Genomic DNA, 20,211 nt, shown 5'->3' with positions numbered 1-20,211 from the left:
GTGTAAGCTATAGAATAAAATGATATTTATGCAAAATAGACCAACGTGTTAAAATGTTGATGATGTTCCATGTGGCTTTGCTCAAGAATGAATCTTGCTCGAGACTCCTTCCTGTTTGCTTGGCTGAACGAAGACACCGTATCACAACAACGAAAATTTTCCAAAAATAAAAAATCCTTACAAACTAAAATGCAAAGTAATCGCTTTTTATCCCCCGCCCCCATCACTTTACCAAATAAAAATGTTTGTCCTTACTTACTAAAACTTACCGTGTGCATCTTTAGAGGATAATGATCCACCCATGCCGGAACTCGAACCACCAACACCTCCAATGCCAGCACTTCCGCCACCACCAATCCCGCTGCCAACTAAACCCAAACTATGTAACGCAGACGCTGAGGATAAGGAGGAGGATGAGTGCAGACGTGCCAGTGCATTTTGTGCAGGTAACAGGAATACGAATGTCATAAAAATCCAACGGAAAATAGGTGATGATGAGAACGAGGACATGGACGACGCAGAAAACGAAGACGATGATGATAACTTGGCGGATGACAAAGATGATGAGGTGAAAGCTCTACGGTTGGCTGGTAAACAGGACATTGTCGGTTTCGTCCTGGTTGACGTTGATGTAAATGTCTGCGTTGTTGTAGCGGAACTACTACTGCTACTACAACAGCAGCAGCAACATGTTATTGTAGTTGTTGCTGGGCAGGCCATTAAAATCCGCTGACATTTATGGCACTTCATTTTTATTGTTGATCCTAATGTCCTTCTGTGTTATTCGGCTACAGGACGAAAATAATAATAGTAATGCAATAACACAAGTGACCAAACGTTTTTATTTATTTCCTTTTTTCCTTGCTTTGGTCTCCGGTCTTTTTAAGGGGTGAGCACCTGTCTGGCTTTAATTCGGCGTTTGCCGCCCTTTCCTTTTTGTTTTTCTTTTGTGGTCTTTAAGAAATGACAAAAGAAAATTAATGATATCCTTCTTTGTCCCTTTTTTCTGTGTGTATGTGAGAGTGTCCTTTTGTGGCAGGATATATTTGTTTATTGCTATGGAAGCCTTATTTTAGAGTTGGGTCTTTCTTATTCCCTCTCTGGTGGATTTTATTGTAGGGTTTTTTTGGGGAATACAACTGGAGCCCAATGTAATTTGGTGATATGTCTTTGCTGTGAGGAGATTTAATCGCCAGACTGAAAAGAGAAAAGGACAGTAATATTAGAATACAAATAATTATGATATTCAAAAGGAAAGATTTGAAATATCTTGTTTGTTTTTGTATTTCACAAAAATAAAATATATATATAAATAACTCCCAGAGCTCTGTTGTTTTTTTTTAGAAAATCTCTCAGGACCTAACTATTGATACATAATTCTGTGAATTGATATTTAAAAAAACGTCAAAATCTGGCAAATTATAAAAGTAGAGCATAAAATAGAAGATACTTATATTGGCATTTTGAAAGTTAACATTCCAAAGTAACCTAAAAAGAAGCGGCAAGGATCTGCCCTCTTCGACACTTTTAAAAATTATCGGATTAAGATTCCTTTGAATCCGTTAATTTTAGGAATATAGTGTCTCTGGCAATATTGCAGACAACAATGTGAGAATTATTTGGCAGACAATTTTAGCCCTCAAGCGAATTATCCAAGGGGTCGTTTTTAGACCTTTTTTTTAAAAGTGAGATTGAAAACTCCCCTTAAATGGATACTCCAAATATTCATAAAAATACATTTTAGGGTTATGTGACGGAAGAAAAAAAATCATCAGCAGAAATGGTTCGAAAATTAAAGAAGCAACTTGATCAAAGCCCGCCGAAAAATGAACATATAGCAATTTTCCATTCGGCAAATATTAAAAAATGAGTTCGGGGTAATGCCATTGAAATTCCAAAAAGTGCAAGAACTTACACCGCAACAGAAAGAACAAGTAAAAAAGCAGTAAGTTCGACCGGGCCGAACTTTGAATACCCTCCACCATTTGGAACGAATTAGAAAATTTTCAAAAAATAAAATCCATTAACAATTCTGTTAAAATCTTTAAAATATCTAATATCGGAAGGTGCTTTATGGGGGGATATACGATATTGTGGACCTATATAGACAATTACCTTTCAGGGGTTAAAGTGCTCACAAACAACTCTTTGTGTGGATTTTCAGACAATTCCGTTGAAAAATGTGGGTAAAATCATCAAAATACCGAATATCGGGGGGTACCGTTACATGGGGGCTATACGCTATCGTGGACCTATATGGACAATTCTCTGCCGAGGTATAAAGTACCCACAACGAACTCCTTGTGTGGATTTTCAGACAATTCCGTTGAAAAATGTGGGTAAAATCATCAAAATACCGAATATCGGGGGGTACCGTTATATGGGGGCTATACGATATCGTGGACCTATATAGATAATTCTCTTCCGAGGTATAAATTACCCACAAGGTACTTCTTGTGTGGATTTTCAGACAATTCCGTTGAAAATGTGGTAAAATCATCAAAACACCGAATATCAAGGGGTTCCGCTATATGGAGGCTATACGATATCGTGGACCTATATAGATAATTCTCTTCCGAGGTATAAATTACCCACAAGGTACTCTTTGTGTGGATTTTCAGACAATTCCATTAGAAAATGTGGCTAAAATCATCAAAATACCGAATATCGGGGGGTACCCTCATATGGGTGCTATACGATATCGTGGACGGTGGCCCATCTTCGAACTTGACCTGCCTGCAGACAAAAGAGGGATCTGTGCAAAATTTTAGCATCTTATTTTAATTCGTTTAGACTGTAGCGTGATTACAACAGACGGATGGACATGGCTAAATCGTCTTAGAATTTTACGCTGATCAAAAATATATTTACTTTGTTGGGTCTAAAATGATTATTTCGATGAGTTACAAACGGAATGGCGAACTTAATATAGCCTCCATACTATGTATGGTGGAGGGTATAAAAATAGACTCAAAAGAGCTAAAGTGTAGCTTCGCTTTGCCGAAAGTGGTGAAATGTCGAATTTGGTTTTCTCCGATTAGAAAACAGTTTGTAAACAAACAAACAGATCGTCTTTACCTGCCAAAGAGGTCAGCTGAAAATGTGCACCTTCTATTATCCACCAGAACTCAAGCGAAAATATTCTGGAGAGTATTCTAAAGCCTTAGGAACGCAAACATTTTGGCCGCAGACATTAAACATTCCAACAGGACTCAGCATCACCGCTCTCAGCACGCGCCACCCAAGAATGGTTACAAAATGAGGTTCTTCCCTTCATTTCTAGTGCACAATGGCCACCAACATCTCCAAATACCAATCCGTTGGACTATTGTGTCTGTAGTATTTCGGAAAGCAAGGTTGGCACTAAAAAATACCAAAGTATCGATCAATTCAAGCAAGCTCTTCGCCGGGAATGGAAAATACCGCAGAGCAACATTCGGGCAGCGTGTGACAGTTTCATTGGCCGTTTGAAGGCCATAATTCATGCCAACGGTGACCAATTCGAACAAATCTAAACTTATTCTAAAATTTGATGCTATTTCCGAAATTTTTTGCCTTCATTCAAAAAAATTAAAAAAAAAATCAGAAATGATGTCGTTTGACTTTGTTGCATTTTTTATCTCGCCCTGTATATACTTTGAAAAAGATAGTCTCCATTGGCCTTTCAAAAAAAAAATGTACAAATGACACCCATTATGTCCATATTACCCCGAATTTGGTAGCCGGACTGTAAGTGGCTAAGCTAACCAACAGCTTAACATATTACCCTTAACCAAACTCATCTATTTTCAACCGGTTATCCCTTTCGCTTTTAAAGGGTTTAAATTGAATAAAAGGCTTCAGATTTAATTTGAGTTTAACACAACCGAACACCCGCACACGCACACACAAAAGAACGATTAATAAGATACAGAAAACTCTTTTTCCAACCGGACAAAAAAAATCTATTTAGATACCCTTGTGTCCCTTAATGGTCCCTGGCTTTATGGATGTGCACTTTAAAAATAGATTCCTGGAAGTTAATAAATGTGTTGGCTATTTTTCTCTTGGCCACATGAACTGTGTTAGTGTGGTAGTATATTACTCCCACTATTCACATTTGGCAGCACTTATCTATTTAAGTATTTTTGCCGTTGTTGTTGCTGCTGCTGTTGTTGTTGTATTTTCATGCTTCAATAATAACATCCTTAGTCAATCTAAACGAGGAAGTAACCTCTGTTATGGTCCAGGATACTAAACTGCAGAAGCAGGGAATCTTTATTATTTTTACAAACATTCTCCCTCTCACACACAGACACATACACACGTAGCATTCTCGGGGACACATGGGGTAACATTTAAACAGCTATGACCCATTGGACAGTTTGCTGGTGTAACAATATCATTTGTCTCAACATCCCCACTCATCATCTGTTTTTTTTTTTTTTTTTTTTTTGGGTTTTTCTAAACTTTTTGCTGTCTGTGTGAATGTGTAAACATGTGTGTGTTGTCTTTGGGCCTGTCGAAAAGGTACTTTGGCACACAATCACACCACATTTATCTCTAATGTTGCCAAAGACAAACTTATGTTGTTTTTGATGGTTTCTCTGGGCGAGAACGTTAGTTCAGCTATCTGGCCATCTACGGCATTTAGAAACGGCTGCTGCTGTTGCCACTGTTTCTGCTACTGCCGTCGCATCAATTCCATGGAGCATTGAAGGACATTACATTGTTTTGTTACATGTCATCCTCAACAATGATGAGGATAATGGTCATGAATGTGATCATTGAACACATACAAGTCACCGAAGATGTCCAAGGAGGTCTGCGAGAGAGAGGGTGTGGGCTTCGGTTCCTTGGGGGGTTTGGAGCTGTGTGGGGTTTTCATTCGTAGTCTAGAAAGTTGACAATGTCCAGAATGAGTGATTATTATGAACAAAGGAAAAATAGGAAAATTTCATATCTGTTGTGGCATAACAGCAACAATAAAATGTGTCTTTTGCCCTTGAGTTTAACAAAAGTTAAGAGAAATTGGCATTTTTAAAGATTTTTCCGGAAAAGTTTTCATATCTTAAAGTCATGTAGAATCTAGGAGTTTTCAAGGACACCATAAAAGTAATTTAAAATGAATTTTTAATAACATATATTTCAAAGAACAATCAGCGAATAGTCGTGGATTTTTTTCTGAATATTATTTTAAGGACGTTCAAAGAAATAACTTAAAACCAGTAAAGAAAGTCTTAAAGTCGGGCGGGGCCGACTTTATGATACCCTACACTACTTTGCTAATTTAGTAGAACTCCGCATAACAACTAAAAGTTTTTACGGGAGAATTCAATCATAGACGCAATGATTATAATTATAATTTAAAGTTCAAAGGACTAAATACGCCGAAGCATTTGTATCTTTTAAATTCGGACTTGTATTGCCAATTTGGTGCACAATTAATTTGAAATCGGATAAAAATATATATGGGAGCTATATCCAAATCGGAACCGATCTCGATAAAATTTGGCAAAGATATTTCTGAGCTGTATTTGATATATTTTCCTGAATATCTTTGTTACGGATTGCATATTACGGCTGTGGGTAACAAATATAACAAATCGGATGAACAGTATATATGGGAGCTATAGCTATATCTGGACCGATCTTCACCAAACTTGACATAATGTCTTCTAGACTCAATTCGGTCGTAAGTGCCAAATTTCATCCCATTTGGGCAAATATTAGACGTTTGGTGCACAATAAAAAGTGAATCGGACGAAGTTGTATATGGGAGATATATCCAAACCGGAACCGATCTCGAGAAAATTTAGCAAATGTATTTCTGAGCTGTATTTGATATATTTCCCCAAATATTGTAGTTGCAGAGTGAATATTACGGCTGCGGAGGACAAAAATAACAAATCGGATGTACAATATATATGGGAGCTATAGTTATATCTGAACCGATTTCGATCAAATTTGGCATACTTATTTTCAGGTCCAATCTGATCGTACGTGCAAAATTCCATACTATTCGGACTGATATTACACGTTTGGTGCACAATAAAAAGCAAATCGGACGAAGATACATATGGGAACTATACCTAAATTTTGACCGAATATCTCCAATTTCAATAGGGTTCGTCCTTGGGCCAAACAAATGATTTGTGCAAAATTTCATCTGGATAAATGCAAACTGTACTTTGTTTACAAGAATACATGGACAGACGGAAGGACGGACGGACAGACGGACGGACGGACATGCATTAATCAGAATGTGATTCTATGCAGATCATCAAAAGGAACTATGGATCTATCTCGTTTCCTTTTGCCTGCTACAAACAAATGCACAAAAACATAATACCACCTCGTGGTGTAGGGTATAAAAATTGTATAGTTATTATTTACCTTTGATCAATGCGTTTACTTCTGGTCTTTCATAAGGTCAGAATTTAAAAAGCAGACCAATAAAATGAAAAAAAATATTTTTTCGTATTTTTTTTTTTTAAATTCTGAATTTTTTAAAATTCAGAAATTCTAAAAATAAAAAAAAATAAATTAGAAAATAGTAAAAAAAAAATTATTTTTGAAGGACTATTGAAGATAAAATACAAGTTTTAAAGAATATTTATTAAAAATTATCCCAGCTGTAATCGCACATGTTTACAATAATTACAATCATTGAAGAACTTTCAGAGCTTTAATCGTAGATCTATTGAACAATATTTTTATGAAGGACTATCCGACGTATAGTCGTGGATTTTTATACTATATTTCTCAGGGAATATCAGAGTCATAATTGTGAATTTCTAACAATATTTTTGAAGGGCTCAAGTGCTATAATCGTGGATTTTTGAACATCATTTCTCATAGGGTTATGATAGCTGTAACCGTGGATTTTTTTGAAATGTATTTTTCAATCGTGTATTATTGAACAATATTCTTCAAGAACTACTAGACCTACAAACGTGGATTTTTTAACAATATTTTTCAAGAGCTAAATGCCTATAATCCTAATTTTTTTTCAACAATCTTTGAGCATTTTTTTTATTTATTTATTTAATTATTATTAATATTATAATTATTATTATTATTATTATTCTTATTATTATTATTTTTTTTTTTTTTTTTTTTTTTTGAAGAGCTATCAGTGTATTTAAGTAATATTTTTGACGGACCATAAATTTTTGGAACTGGTTTTATACCCCAAGTCATGTGGCTACAGGAGGCACATTTGATACGGCCAAAACGTGCCACACCGACATAATGGTTTTGGACCAACGTTTCAGAAGATTTGGAGTCGACAATAGCTCTCGAAGGCATTATTCGATTTGGTCTAAACTTGATACATTGCTGTAATATTATCAAATTTAGATGGAGTACACAGATGTTCAGTATCGGTCCACTCCTTCTGGCGTTACCCCCACAAAAGATAGAACAAGAAAAGGCCATTCAATTTTGTACAAACTTTTCAAATCTTTGGAAATACGTCCCATATTTGTACAAAAAGTACTAAGTGGTACTTAATTGGGTATTGGACGAAATAATGGAGCTGGAACCCCGAAATATAATATTGAGATCTTTCTTGGTATCTGATGTTGAGATGTAGTGATGGGTTTGAAACTTCGTACTTTTATTGTTCGAAAAGTACTAAATGGTACCAATTTTGAATTAGATAAATTTGGATGTTACTAAATTTGGTACTGAGTGAAGGAATAGCACCGATATTTGATATTGAGGTCACTGCTGGTTTTTAGATTTACGTATGGAGACGTTGAAATAGTTTTGGACAGAAAAATTAGACGTGGGTCCATTAAGCATTGGTTTTACGTAGTGAAATTTCCAAATGAAGGATTTTGAAGACTTTTTCCGCCGAGCCGAACTTTGAATGCTTTCCACCATTAAAAAAGAGTTTGGAAATTTTCAAAGAAAAAGGCTTCGTTCTGTTAAAATCTGTAGTCCGTATAGCCCCGAATATAGGGAGGTACCAATATTAAGGTGCCATACGAAGACCTGCTTAGACAATTTTCTGTCATAGGCTGTAGTTTTCATTAGGAACTTTAAGTAGGAAATTTTAAACAATTTCCTTGAAAAAAGTCGCTAAAATAATCAAAATTACGAATATCTGGAGGTACCAATATATAGGGGCTGAACCTGCATAGACGATTTTCTGTTATACACTGTAGAACCTATTAGGAAATTCAAACACAAAATATGAAACAATTCCATTGAATAATGTCGCTAAAATCATCAAAATACCGAATATCGGCAGGTACCGTTATATGGGGGCTATACGAAGACGTGGACCAGACGGACATCGTTAAATCGACTTAAAATTTTACGCTGATCAAGAATATACTTTGTTGGGTCTGACATGAGTATTTCGAGGAGTTACAAACGGAATGACAAAGTTAATATACCCTCCATAGTATGGTGGAGGGTATAAAAATCGATTCAAGATTATGCAATAAAAGATTATGAACTTTAGCTACAGAGGAGCTTTTAAGAAAAAAAAATAAAATCATTTTTATTTACTTTTCTTTAATCCACAATTTGAGGTAACCCCTGAAATGACCTACAAATGTCATTGTAGTTCTCAACTATTGTGTCGTTAAAAACAGATATTACCTTTCAGTCAATGTCCGTCAGGTTATTTATTTTAAAACGAAATCAGATTAAACCACCCAAATTCTCTACCTTTCATTACTCCTTCCACCTTGTTAACCAACTTTAAATTTAGTACCCCTACCCCACTCTGCCCACGGAACAATAACACAAAGAATAATGTAATAATTCAATTGGAAATTGCTTGTTTTGACTCGATAAATGAAAATGTGAAATTTTTCATTGTTGAAATTGAGAAAAAAGAGAACACCTGTGTTTGTGTGTGTGAGAGAGAGTTCTTTGAAGCTTTCAAAAGATTAAGAGGGTTAGAAATTGATACAACCACCCCAAAAAAATTCCCAATTTCATTTGGGCATCAGATGACAGCGGAGCGGGGGTGGGGAAAGATTAGGGTTGTGGATGTTTAGGTTGCTACCAGAGGACATCCGTTTATTTCATTTTATTTGTTTCTGGAGTGAGTGTGTTTATTGTGTTTTTGCCAGGAAATTGAGATGTTCAATAATTTATTTTTCAACAAAGTGTCAAAGTTTTTAACAAGAGTGTGAAACCTCTTCTTCCTCCCCCCTCCCTTGGCCAACTCCATGGTTAAGTGTAACTAAAGGACAATTTATGCTTTGTATTTATGTTTTTAGATGTTGTTATTTGTTAGCTTTTCATTCCCTTTGACTTGATTACAAAAGGACATTTGTTGATGTGACAGATGAGTGAGGCATTTAAGGGCAGTCAGTTATGCGGAAGGTTATTTAGTTACTCCATCCAAATCAATACGAACAACACCTTTGGGCAAGATATTAAAAGAGTTTCATGTTATTGTGTTCTAAAAAGAATAAAACTTCTGTTTAACTAGCATTCAACTCCAGCATCCCCTTATAATGACCCTCCAGGGCTATAAAAATTACTCAACAATAATGTTGAACTTTTTTACAAAAATAGTTTATCTTTCATTTTCATTAGTAATTGATTGGAACGTGTCTTTTTTATCCAGGAAAAAATTGTAAATGTGTATGTATGTGTGGAAGTGAATTGCATTTAATTCTTTGTCAGAGGATTTGAAAGGGTGTTGTTTGTGGGGGAAAAAAGGTTAACATATCCATACAAATAACGCATTTTACTGAGAAAATTTCGAATCTGGAATATTATCGGAGACCTTACAATGTGTATATATTTGGATCACCATAAAATTCTAAATTGAGATTTCAGTCTGCCTTTCGATCAAATTAGGATAACTCTCACATTATTTTATGTAGAGCTCTTAAATAAGGCAGATTAGTTTGTCCAGGACCAGGATGCTTGATATGGGTAATGATCTTAATCGGTCCAAGTATAAGCATAAACCTCACGTTATTGGGTTTTCCGATTTTCAGTAAGTTGATGATTTTTGCCACCATTTCCATCTAGACCATCTGTAATTTCTTATATAATTTCTATATAGGTTGAGTATTTGCTATAGATTTGTGATACCATAGCCAATCCAAGAATTTAGAACTTAAAAATTTAGATATTCATTAACTTTGTCTTCTACTCTAACCAAATGTCCGATAAATGTCCACTATTTGACACAGGTTCCATATGTTTCAGTATTTACTATAGCGGTCCTAAATCGCTATTTAGAGCTTTTTAGTATTTTGTATGGTTGCAGGAACAATTTCCATTCCAATAATCTGAAGCTTGATGATTCAGGTTCAGATCTAGGATAAATCCTGCTGTAATAAGTTAAAAAGCATCAATCGGGTTTTCCGACAGATGTACATACTCAGCCAATATTCGATTATTCAAATATAATTTGACTTCTGTTATGATTTTTCAAATTGTTGGCCCTCTATGGAGTAGGTTCCGAAGGAATGGACCAATATTGTCCATTTAATATCGGTCCTAAATAAATATGATATAAATTTTGCGATGTGTCAGATTTGGACTATATTGACTACTTCCTTCACTTTACGTTAAATATGTGATAATTTAAAAAAAAAAAAAACAATAAAAAAAAGCTGTAATTTCGGACGGGTCTAACTTTGAATACTCTCCACCATTTGGAAAGAGTTTGGCCATTTTCAAAAAAATAAAATCAATTAAAAATTCCTTCAAAATCTTAAAAATACCAAATGTAGCCGTTATGTTAGGGTCTATACGATGATGTGGACCTGCAACGCAAGTTTTGACATAAGCCAAAAATCATCAAAATACCGAATATAGGGTGTTACCAATATATTGGGCTATACCAAAACGTGGACCTGCACGAACAACTTTCTGTCATGGGCTGTAGTATTCATTAGGGACTTTAAACACCAAATTTGAAACAATTCCGGTGAATACTGTAGCTTAAATTACCAAAATACCAAATATCGGGAGATACCATTATATGAAGGCTATACCAAAACTTGGACCTACATGACCCATTTTCAACACCAAAAGTCTAACAGACATAATACACATATGAGTAAAATTTTATCCACCTACTTAATTTCGCTCGTAAGCTAGAGTGATTTCCACAGACTGATAAACGGATAGTCGGACGGACTTCGCTAAATTGACATAGAACTTTATGCATATCAAGGATATATATGTATATATTGGGGTCTAAAATATATGTTTCGAGGTTTCGAGAGTTACAAATGGAATGACAAACTTAATATAACCTCTATACAACGTTTGAGATGGACCAAGTCCGAATGGAATCTGATGTTAATTTCACGTTTTATGAGCTTCATGGATATAACAAATTTTGACCTATTGCAGGGAAGGTACTAGAAGAAGTGGACCGATATATCCCATCTTCGTAGCATATCTTGTGTTAGTAGAAATAATGGGATGTTTAACATATGAGGAAAACCGGATGCTTATTTCGAATTTTATGATAGTTTTGGTTATTCAAAACTTTGACCCTTTTGGGGAGGAGGTACCAGAAGATATGGTCCGAACTCTATCACATTTATAACAGATCTTGTGTTGATGAAAATTTTGCGAGGTAACAAGTCTGGAATGCAATAGGAAGTTAATTTCACGTTTTATGAACTTCATGGATATTCAAATTTTTGATCCTTTGTGGGGGAGGTACCGGAAGGATTGGACCAATATATCCCATTTTCACACCAGACCTTGGATTAATAAATATATTGTAATGTGTTTAATTTGAAGACAATGGGACACTTGCCTCACATTTTATAAGAGTTCTAATTATTCAAAATGTGGACCATTTGTGGGGGAGGAGTGGAGCGATATTGTCCATTTCCACACCTGACCTTGCACTGATGTATATTTTAGGGTTCACAAAGTTGGAACAAAATCAGATTATCCTTTCTCTCTCTGTCCAGTAAATTATTTTCTTTTTGACATTTTGTGTGGTAGGTACCAGAAGGAGTAGACTGATATTGCTCATCTCCGAACTCAATTTAATTTGACAATAATACGATGTACCATGTACCATGTCAAATCGGATACTTCCTTTGAGTGTTAACGTGCGCAAAAGCCAGACAGACGGACGGATGGACGGACATCGCTACATCGACTTCAAATGTCCTGAAACGGATTTGGGCCAAAAAGACGGAGGGTCTAAAACCATTATTTCGATGAGGCACATTTTTGCCGTATCGAATGATATATATCGTCTGCAGCCATATGGCTGAGGGTATAAAATAATTCTAGCGATGAGGAGCTTTTTTAAAATCAGGTGAGTTAATGTAGTACAAGTGAATTATTAGCCCTTGAAGAGTTCGTACCTCTTGGGATTTCGGTGTTTTAGGTATAACCCTTTGAAGAGTACATATCAACTTTGTTCTCTTCTCTCTTGAAGAGTTCGTATTCCTTGGGTTCTCTGTGTTTTAGTAAAGCAATTGAAGAGTACGTATCCCTTGTAATCTCGGTGTTTTACATATATCCCTGGAAAGGGTTCATATCTCCGGATCTCACGTATTTTAATCGGCTTTTTTAACTTCAACTTCTCTATCCCTATAGGAGAGTAACTGCTAATAATAAAATTTAAAGGTACAGATCTCTGTCCACAAGAAGTAATAGATGAAATTTGCTAGGCTCCCTCCAGGCAAAGACGATACCCAACCCATTTGTGAACTTAGACAGTTCACCTTGAAAAAGCAAAGGAATATCCAGAGTTGTACCTTTTAAACTCTTAAAACTATCCAAGCTGAAATCACCTTCCTGAATTAATAACCCATACTCTCTCAGCCTCAGATTTTTTAAATTTCTGTGACAGATTCTTGACTTCTTGAGTTTACGCCAGTAGTCATTTGGCAATGGTGTATAGAAATTAAAAAAAAAATGGACTGACCCATTTTCCCATTTTATCATTTACATCTTAACAATTATTTCTATCAAAAATCCCTAACTAAAAGCTCCACTTTCGTAACTTCGATAATAACCTTTAAAAGAAAATTATTGTGTCCATTGTCACATTTGGCATGGATGCATAGAAACTTTGATTTTTTTCTCATGGCCTGATCCACTTTTCCAAGCCAGGACAATAACACAAAAATATTTGTGTTGTTAGCCATAAGTTTGCCAACATCATTAGCATCCAAAAAAATAAAATATTTTATCCAATAATAAAAGAAAAAACTCCATTCGAGAACAAAGTTCGCTTTTATCCCACCACACATCTAGTTAACCTCATGATGACTATGAACAAATGTTTGGAAAACTGCTAAAAGCATTTGGAGAGTGGGAGGCAAAAACAAGCTGGATACTTGCACTACTATGGCAGAACAGTACACTCACAAATGCTCTTCAAATATGAATGATGGTTTCGCATCAATTTTTGTTCGCTTCTTTTTTGGTTCGTCATTTTCGTTGAAAAGTAAATTGGTTTTCACAAATGAACAGCAGAGCAAGCAACACCACTTAAAGTTGCCAACATGATATTTGTCTGAAAGCAACATTACAAACAGTTTTTTTCTTCTCTTTCTTCTGCTGCTGCTGTTGCTGCTGCCATTTGGCTGGTGTTTGTTAACAAAAACAAGTGGCAAATGAAATGTACAGTACAGCCAAAAAAGGAGGAAAAAATCCGAAATTTCAATGAACATTTTTGCCCATTCAGTCGAATGACTTTACACATTTGCCCTGTGCCACTTAAACTTGAACTTCTGCCACCTCGTGTGACCCTTAAGCAATTTCACTGACAGCAAAAATGGTTATCTTTCAGTTTTTTGTCCGCTCGGTCCGTTTGTTGCCAGGAAATTGTGGCAAGACAGGAGGGAAGTCGGCTGAAACGTATAAAAGGTCAGGCTTCAAACGAAAATAAACCCAAGCCATGGATGGGAAATGACTAACAAAGACCCTCAAACTACAAAAAAAAAACAAAAAAAAAATAGTTATGGATGGCAAAAAGCCCAGATGAAAGTAAATAAAAAAGTGTGTGTGTGTGTGTGTGTGTGTGTACATGTGTCCCGGTATTCTTGTATTTACAGTAGCAACATTTTGTTATTTGTATACGATTTCGCCATGGCTTGGAGGCTTGAGGTTGAGGTTCCATCCATGCCTTTCCCTATTTATTTTGATCTCGACTTATTGGTGTATTTATTTAATGTTTGCTGCCCTGCTGGATGGATGGTCGGATGAATGAATTAAATGAATTCATGCATGATTGTATGTATGATTCTGATGGTCTACATACGTACATCCTGCTCTAACATCAGCCAAATATAAAGTTATATATATTTTGCGTTTGGGTTGCGGATTTCGTACACAATTCTCACAATCACACATTCCGGTCTGTATATCCGGCATTTATGTTTCTTTAAATGCTGGTTCAAAATTCAAACAGCAACAACAGGAGGCACACAAACATCAAATTGTAACTGAAAAAACCGGAAACGTTGCCTGTTTCCGTTTTTTGCTACGTGGACCCATGATGTGTGTCCGTATAGCGTGAGTGTGCCTGTGTGTGTGTGTTATATCCTTATAAGCCCCCATGTATATATACAATTCAACTTCATTTTCATGTATCCGTCCGCTCTCATAGTTGGCACATAAAGCAAAAGCAAACAAAAAAATTAAAATGACATGGCAGGTATCTGGTCAGAAATTGTAAAGTTTTTTTTTTTTTTTTTTTAATTTTTTGTGCCCTGACTAAATGACTCGCTGGCAGAATGACTGGTTGCTCGGTTGGCTGGCTAACTGGTTGGTTGGTTGATGGGTAAATTGAGAGAACTACACACACAGCCGGAATATAATTTAAACAAATAAACGCAGCGCAAACTACTTTTGGTGTGTTGTATTTTGCCTTAGTCCTTTGTCCTGTTAAGGATGGATATGACAAGGAAAATTCAGCGGGAAGTTATTAAATTTTTAAAGCTGGGATTAAATTTTTTTTGCAGGGACTCTCTCCTCTATCTCTCTCCCCCCCCTCTCTCTGTCTCTCTATAAAATACTTTTTAAAGATAGAAAGTCTTTAATAGCCTGGCAAAGACTTGAGATTCTTAAAAATTTTCTAAACAGAGGAGTAATATAAAAGTCTGCCATATAGAGAAGACCGTTAACAGCTGTTTTATATAGAGTCTTCTACCTCAAATAGGTCTTGTACCGACAAAATAATTTTGTTAGTAGCAGAAGGCTATCTTTAGTTTTTTTTATAGAGGAAAAGCATATCGAAGGACTATTGTGAAAAGAAACCCATAAAAAGTCCTCTGTAGACACAAGACGTTCCTTGGAATCATATAGGCATGAGGCTTTTTTAGACTACTGGTCTGTTAAAGTTTTTCAATGGATGGAGATGGATCTGCAATTCACAAAAGACGTTTCAAAGGACTTCTCTAGATGGAGTGTTATTTTAATACCCTAAGATGTCTTCCAGTGATAAACGACTTATTGCGGAAATCGTTGTAAATCATGTTATCTCGCTGATCATACGATTGTACTCAATGATTATACCCCTCGCAATACCTTACGTTTTTTCCCTCAGCAGCAACGATATTGCTGCTTCTTCTGCTGTCGAGAATTCGAACGTAAAGTTATCTCTTTTGAATACCACAATCATGCCTCATGTTCTGTTAGCAACTATTTGTAATTCAGTGAAGAGCCAATTTGGATACTTTAAATTAAGTGCCATTTTGGATCAAGCAGCCCACGCAACCTTGATAACTGAAATTGCTTCCCAACCTTTGGGATCTCCAAAATACAACACTCTGGTTCAAAGGTGAAGGTGCTAAAACGATAATGGTTTAAAAATATGTTAAAATTGCTATTGGCTCTCACTATGAATCAGGCATTGAATTGAGGGATCAAGCCTATGTCATGCTTTCCCTGAATAAATATCCCTCCTTGGCACATGTTTCCCTTGCTTAGCCTGCATTTGAAAAAAAAAATATCCCATAGATTTACTTTTTGATGGATTGCTTCTGGTCGTACCCAAGTTCCCAAATCTGTCGAAAATTTCAAGATTATGTTTTTATTCGATCACATAATTTCAAATATTACCAAATTAATTAAGGGTATTTTGGTACACTTATTATCGAACTTTAAAAATCAGTCTATCCTACACAACATCTAGGACTGCCATTCTAAATTTCCGATTCTCGGTTGTATTCCTTTCTCAAAAACCAAATTTGAAACAACTTAGAACTTAACGTAATTTTTTAAAATTTATTTCCAAAATCTACTTCATTTTCAGGGTGATATAAAAAAAAACTGCAACAAAATCTAACACCATAATTTTTTTTTTTTAATTTTTTGAATGGAAGCTAAAAATGTCGGAAATAGCATCAAATTTTAGAATAATTTTAGATTTTTTCGAATTGGTCACTTTTGGCACGAATTATGGCCTTCAACCGGCCAATAGAACCGTTACACACTGCCCGAATGTTGCTCTGCGGTATTTTGGGCCATTCTCGTCGAAGCGCTTGCTTGAGGTGATTGACACTTTGGTATCTTTTAGTGCCAACCTTGCTTTCCAAAATACTCCAAACACAATAGTCCAACGGATTGGTATTCGGAGATTTTCGTGGTCATTGTACGCTGGAAGTGAAGCAAGGAACCTCATTCTGTAATCATTCTTGGGTGGCGCGTGCTGAGTGCGATGATGCTGAGTCCTGTCGGTTTAATACACTCTCCAGAATTTTTTTTGCGATAGTATTCGGCGTTTATTCTGATGCCACCGTCGATTACAACTGGCCGACGCAAGGCATTGCTGCTTTAGAGCTATGGCGTACCATGGGTTGATCCATCAACGTAGGATTCATGTAAAACCCATGGACTTCATGTCCCATAAATTTCAGTATTCGTTCACTCTTTCTACTCAAGGGTATTTTCAAATAAATCTAGCAATCTCTGATCCATATCGGGCGGCTTGCTGGTCTGTAAATTACACTTTTCGTCCTTAATTAGATTCGAAACTATTAAAGTCTTAATAATGGCAAACTGGAAAACATCACTAATAATGTTGTTGATCGACTGGTTCGGCAGGTGTAATACTCCAGAACCCGAGTAAGTGATGTGGAATCTTACCTTAATGTCCAAAATGGGGTCTAGGTTACTTCTGCCTCTGGTTAATGTTTCATCAGTCTTGTCGCCGTTAAAATGGCGGCATAGATTCAGTTGTCATTGGATTAGAACGGATCTGGCTCTGAATAGAATTTTCCATGAGGATCCTGCGTCAATCCATTGGATTAGTATGGGTCTGGCTCTGAACACAGTTTTTCATAAGGATAATGCATATATCCTCAAAAGACCTCCCTAATTGCATAGACAACCATGGGACCGCAAATCGTTACCTAAACATCGAGCAGGGATAACGACTATCATGTTAGGACACAGTAAAAAACAAGAAGTAAAAAAGCTGTAAGTTCGGCAGGGCCGAACTTTGAATATCCCCCCACCATTTGGAACAAATTTTGCAATTCTCAAAAACAATAAAATCCGTTAAAAATTCTGTTAAAATCTTAAAAAAAAAAACGAATGTAGCTATATTAGGGTCTATACGACGGAATGAACCTGCGTAGGGAAATTTTGCCATTACAATATTCAAATGCGAAACTTAAAAAATCTCTTATAATGTCTATAAAATCAAAATACCGAATATCGGGAGGTACCGTTATATGGGGGCTATACGAAGACGTAGACCTGCACATACAATTTTCTGTCGTAAGCTGTAGTATCCATTACGAACTTCAAATATCAAATTTGAAACAATTCTTATAAAAATGTCCCTAAAATCATTAAAATTCCTTATATCGGAAGGTACCGTTATATGGGGGCTATACGAAGACGTGGACCTGCACAGATAATTTTCTGTCGTAAGCTGTAGTATCCACTACAAACTTCAAATACCAAATTTGAAACAATTCTGGTGAAAAATGTCCATAAAATCTTTAAAATACCAAATATCGGCAGGTACCATTATATGTGGGCTATACCAACACGTGGACATACATGGCCCATTTTCAATGCCAAAAGTCCTGCAGACATAACATATATTTGAGCAAAATTTTATCAATCTACTTCAATTCGTTCGGAGGCTAGAGTGATTTCCTCCTCCTCCATACTATGGTGGAGGGTATAAAAAGCAAAAAAATAATAACCGAAGACACTGGAGATGCAAGGTTAATAAGCCCATTTAAACCTAGTGGGGTCTTACAAAGAACCCCAGCCAAATTCGGTGCAACAATGGCAAACGCAATGTCATGCTACACCAATAGAGTGAACGCTAGTAATGAAGAACCAGATGCAATGGCACTATTGCCCGTCTGGAACTGGAGGAAGAAACTGCTTTCGCCAAGCTTTGAAACACGCTAAGTGCGATGGAAGCGAAAATATCCACAAAACCATAAGGGATAATCTCATGAAGCCTGCTTCCCTGTACCAGCAGCTGTGAAGAAATCGTGAAGCAATTACTTTGAACGTAGTTCTTGGAGAGTCTAACGAAAGCCAATAAATTCAGATGGAAAATATGTCAGTCCGAGAAATTTTTTTTCTCAAAACTCCAAAAATCTGTCAACTCAAATGAAAGTTGATTTTGGCATATTAACATTACTTTTCGTCATATCGATCTGCATGTTCAAATCCTCAATACTTAAAGTTCGAAAAAGTAAAATTTCCTATTAGCCAAAAAATAATACATCAAGAACGCCATTAAAGCTTTAAGTTCACACATGTCACATTTAACATGAAGGAACCCAGTAAAATCAAATCTCCGTTTCAAATATTCTTCTTATCTCTGCAGTTTATTGGTCGCACTGCAATCAATGACAAAATCTAATAGCAATAAAATATTTCCACAAAAAACTACTACTGCCGCAGTAAACAAAGAAAATGACCAGTCGAAGCTAAAGAGGACAGGCAAAAAAAATCGAAAAAGGCAACAAAACAAAATGCGGATATTGTCAAGCGGTTGATGGGCTACGTTTTGTGGCGATCAATATTCCGGGCAATGCCAAGGCATGTTATTTGATGTCAGTTAGTCAATATGGAAGACCGCACACAAAACGAATGCCAACAACAACGTCGAGAGCAAACAGCAACCGGCAAACCCTCCATAAAATAAGAAAAATAATAAAAATGATAAAACGGAAAAGAAGAAGGACGAGGGAAAAATGCCAACACAAATACAATATTTAACCCCAAAGATACATGAATAAATTAAACATTACCTAAATAGAGTCCAAGGAAATCCTTTTGCAATGCCAACAACAAGGAGGACCGAAATTCATCAAATCCCAAACACATAAATATGCCAAAGGCCAGGCAATTCAAGGATAACAGGAAGCCCAGAGAAAATCATATCTAAAAATATGCCCAGAAACCAGAAAAATGATTGTCATAAAGCTGGAATGCCGGACCAATGTTATTGATAACAACGACAACAAAACGAAACGTAACGAAGGGAAAATCACATAAAAATTTAGTGCACAAAAATACGAATGACCATGAATATGAAAGAATCAAAACAGAATAGAATCACTAAAGTAATAATCATAAAAGAAATCGGCCATAAAAATGGGAGCCATGATCGATTAAAGGTTTCAAAGAAAGAAAGAGTGTATCTTTACTCCATAAAAAGGGATATTCAAGGACGTTGGAATATTATACTTTGTGTATGGAAAGAAATCTGGAGGAAAAATAAAAAATCGTCCATTTTACAAAGCGGAGTCGTTTATGTATCTCCGTAAAAGCTCTCTTAGTTTGACCGCTATTGTCGGGTATCTATACTATTACCAGATTTTTAATTGCAATGGAATATTATATAAAGTACCTTTTCCTTGAAATGCCGCTACTATTTAATGCCAAGTAGTTCCAATACCTCTAAAAGTATGCTTGAAAAAAATGCGTCTCATGCGCAAGGTGGTGAGACCAGTTTACTCGTCATGTTAGAGTCATATGCAAAGTGACATTTTCATATTTTATATATAACATTTGTATAGCATACTTTTAAGCGCTTCTAACAATTTTAAAACTTAAAAAACCAGTAAAGAAAGTCTTAAAGTCGGTCAGGCAGACTTTATGATACCCTACACCACTTTGCGAATTTAGTTGAGCACCGCATAACTATTAAAAAATTTTTATGGGAGAATTCAATCATACACGCCATGATTATAATTATAATTTAAAGTTCAAAGGACTAAATATGCCGAAGCATTTGTATCTTTTAAATTCGGACTTGTATTGCCCATTTGGTGC

General features: G+C 35.9%; 1 protein-coding gene across 1 annotated transcript in view; it reads right to left on the bottom strand.

Annotated features, from left to right (window-relative positions):
- Positions 1-20,211, bottom strand: part of LOC101894038 (neural cell adhesion molecule 1-B) — a 503,351-nt gene that overhangs the window by 416,800 nt on the left and 66,340 nt on the right. Inside the window, exon 2 of the mRNA XM_059129927.1 lies at positions 270-1,197. Within this exon, the coding sequence (XP_058985910.1) occupies positions 270-750 (481 nt within the window). The 5' untranslated portion in view covers positions 751-1,197. The remainder of the gene's footprint in view (positions 1-269; positions 1,198-20,211) is intronic.

Source organism: Musca domestica, unplaced genomic scaffold, assembly GCF_030504385.1.
Source record: "Musca domestica strain aabys unplaced genomic scaffold, Musca_domestica.polishedcontigs.V.1.1 7, whole genome shotgun sequence".
Taxonomy (NCBI): domain Eukaryota; kingdom Metazoa; phylum Arthropoda; class Insecta; order Diptera; family Muscidae; genus Musca; species Musca domestica.
Note: the sequence above shows the minus strand (reverse complement) of the source record. Positions and strands in the feature narration are given on the sequence as shown.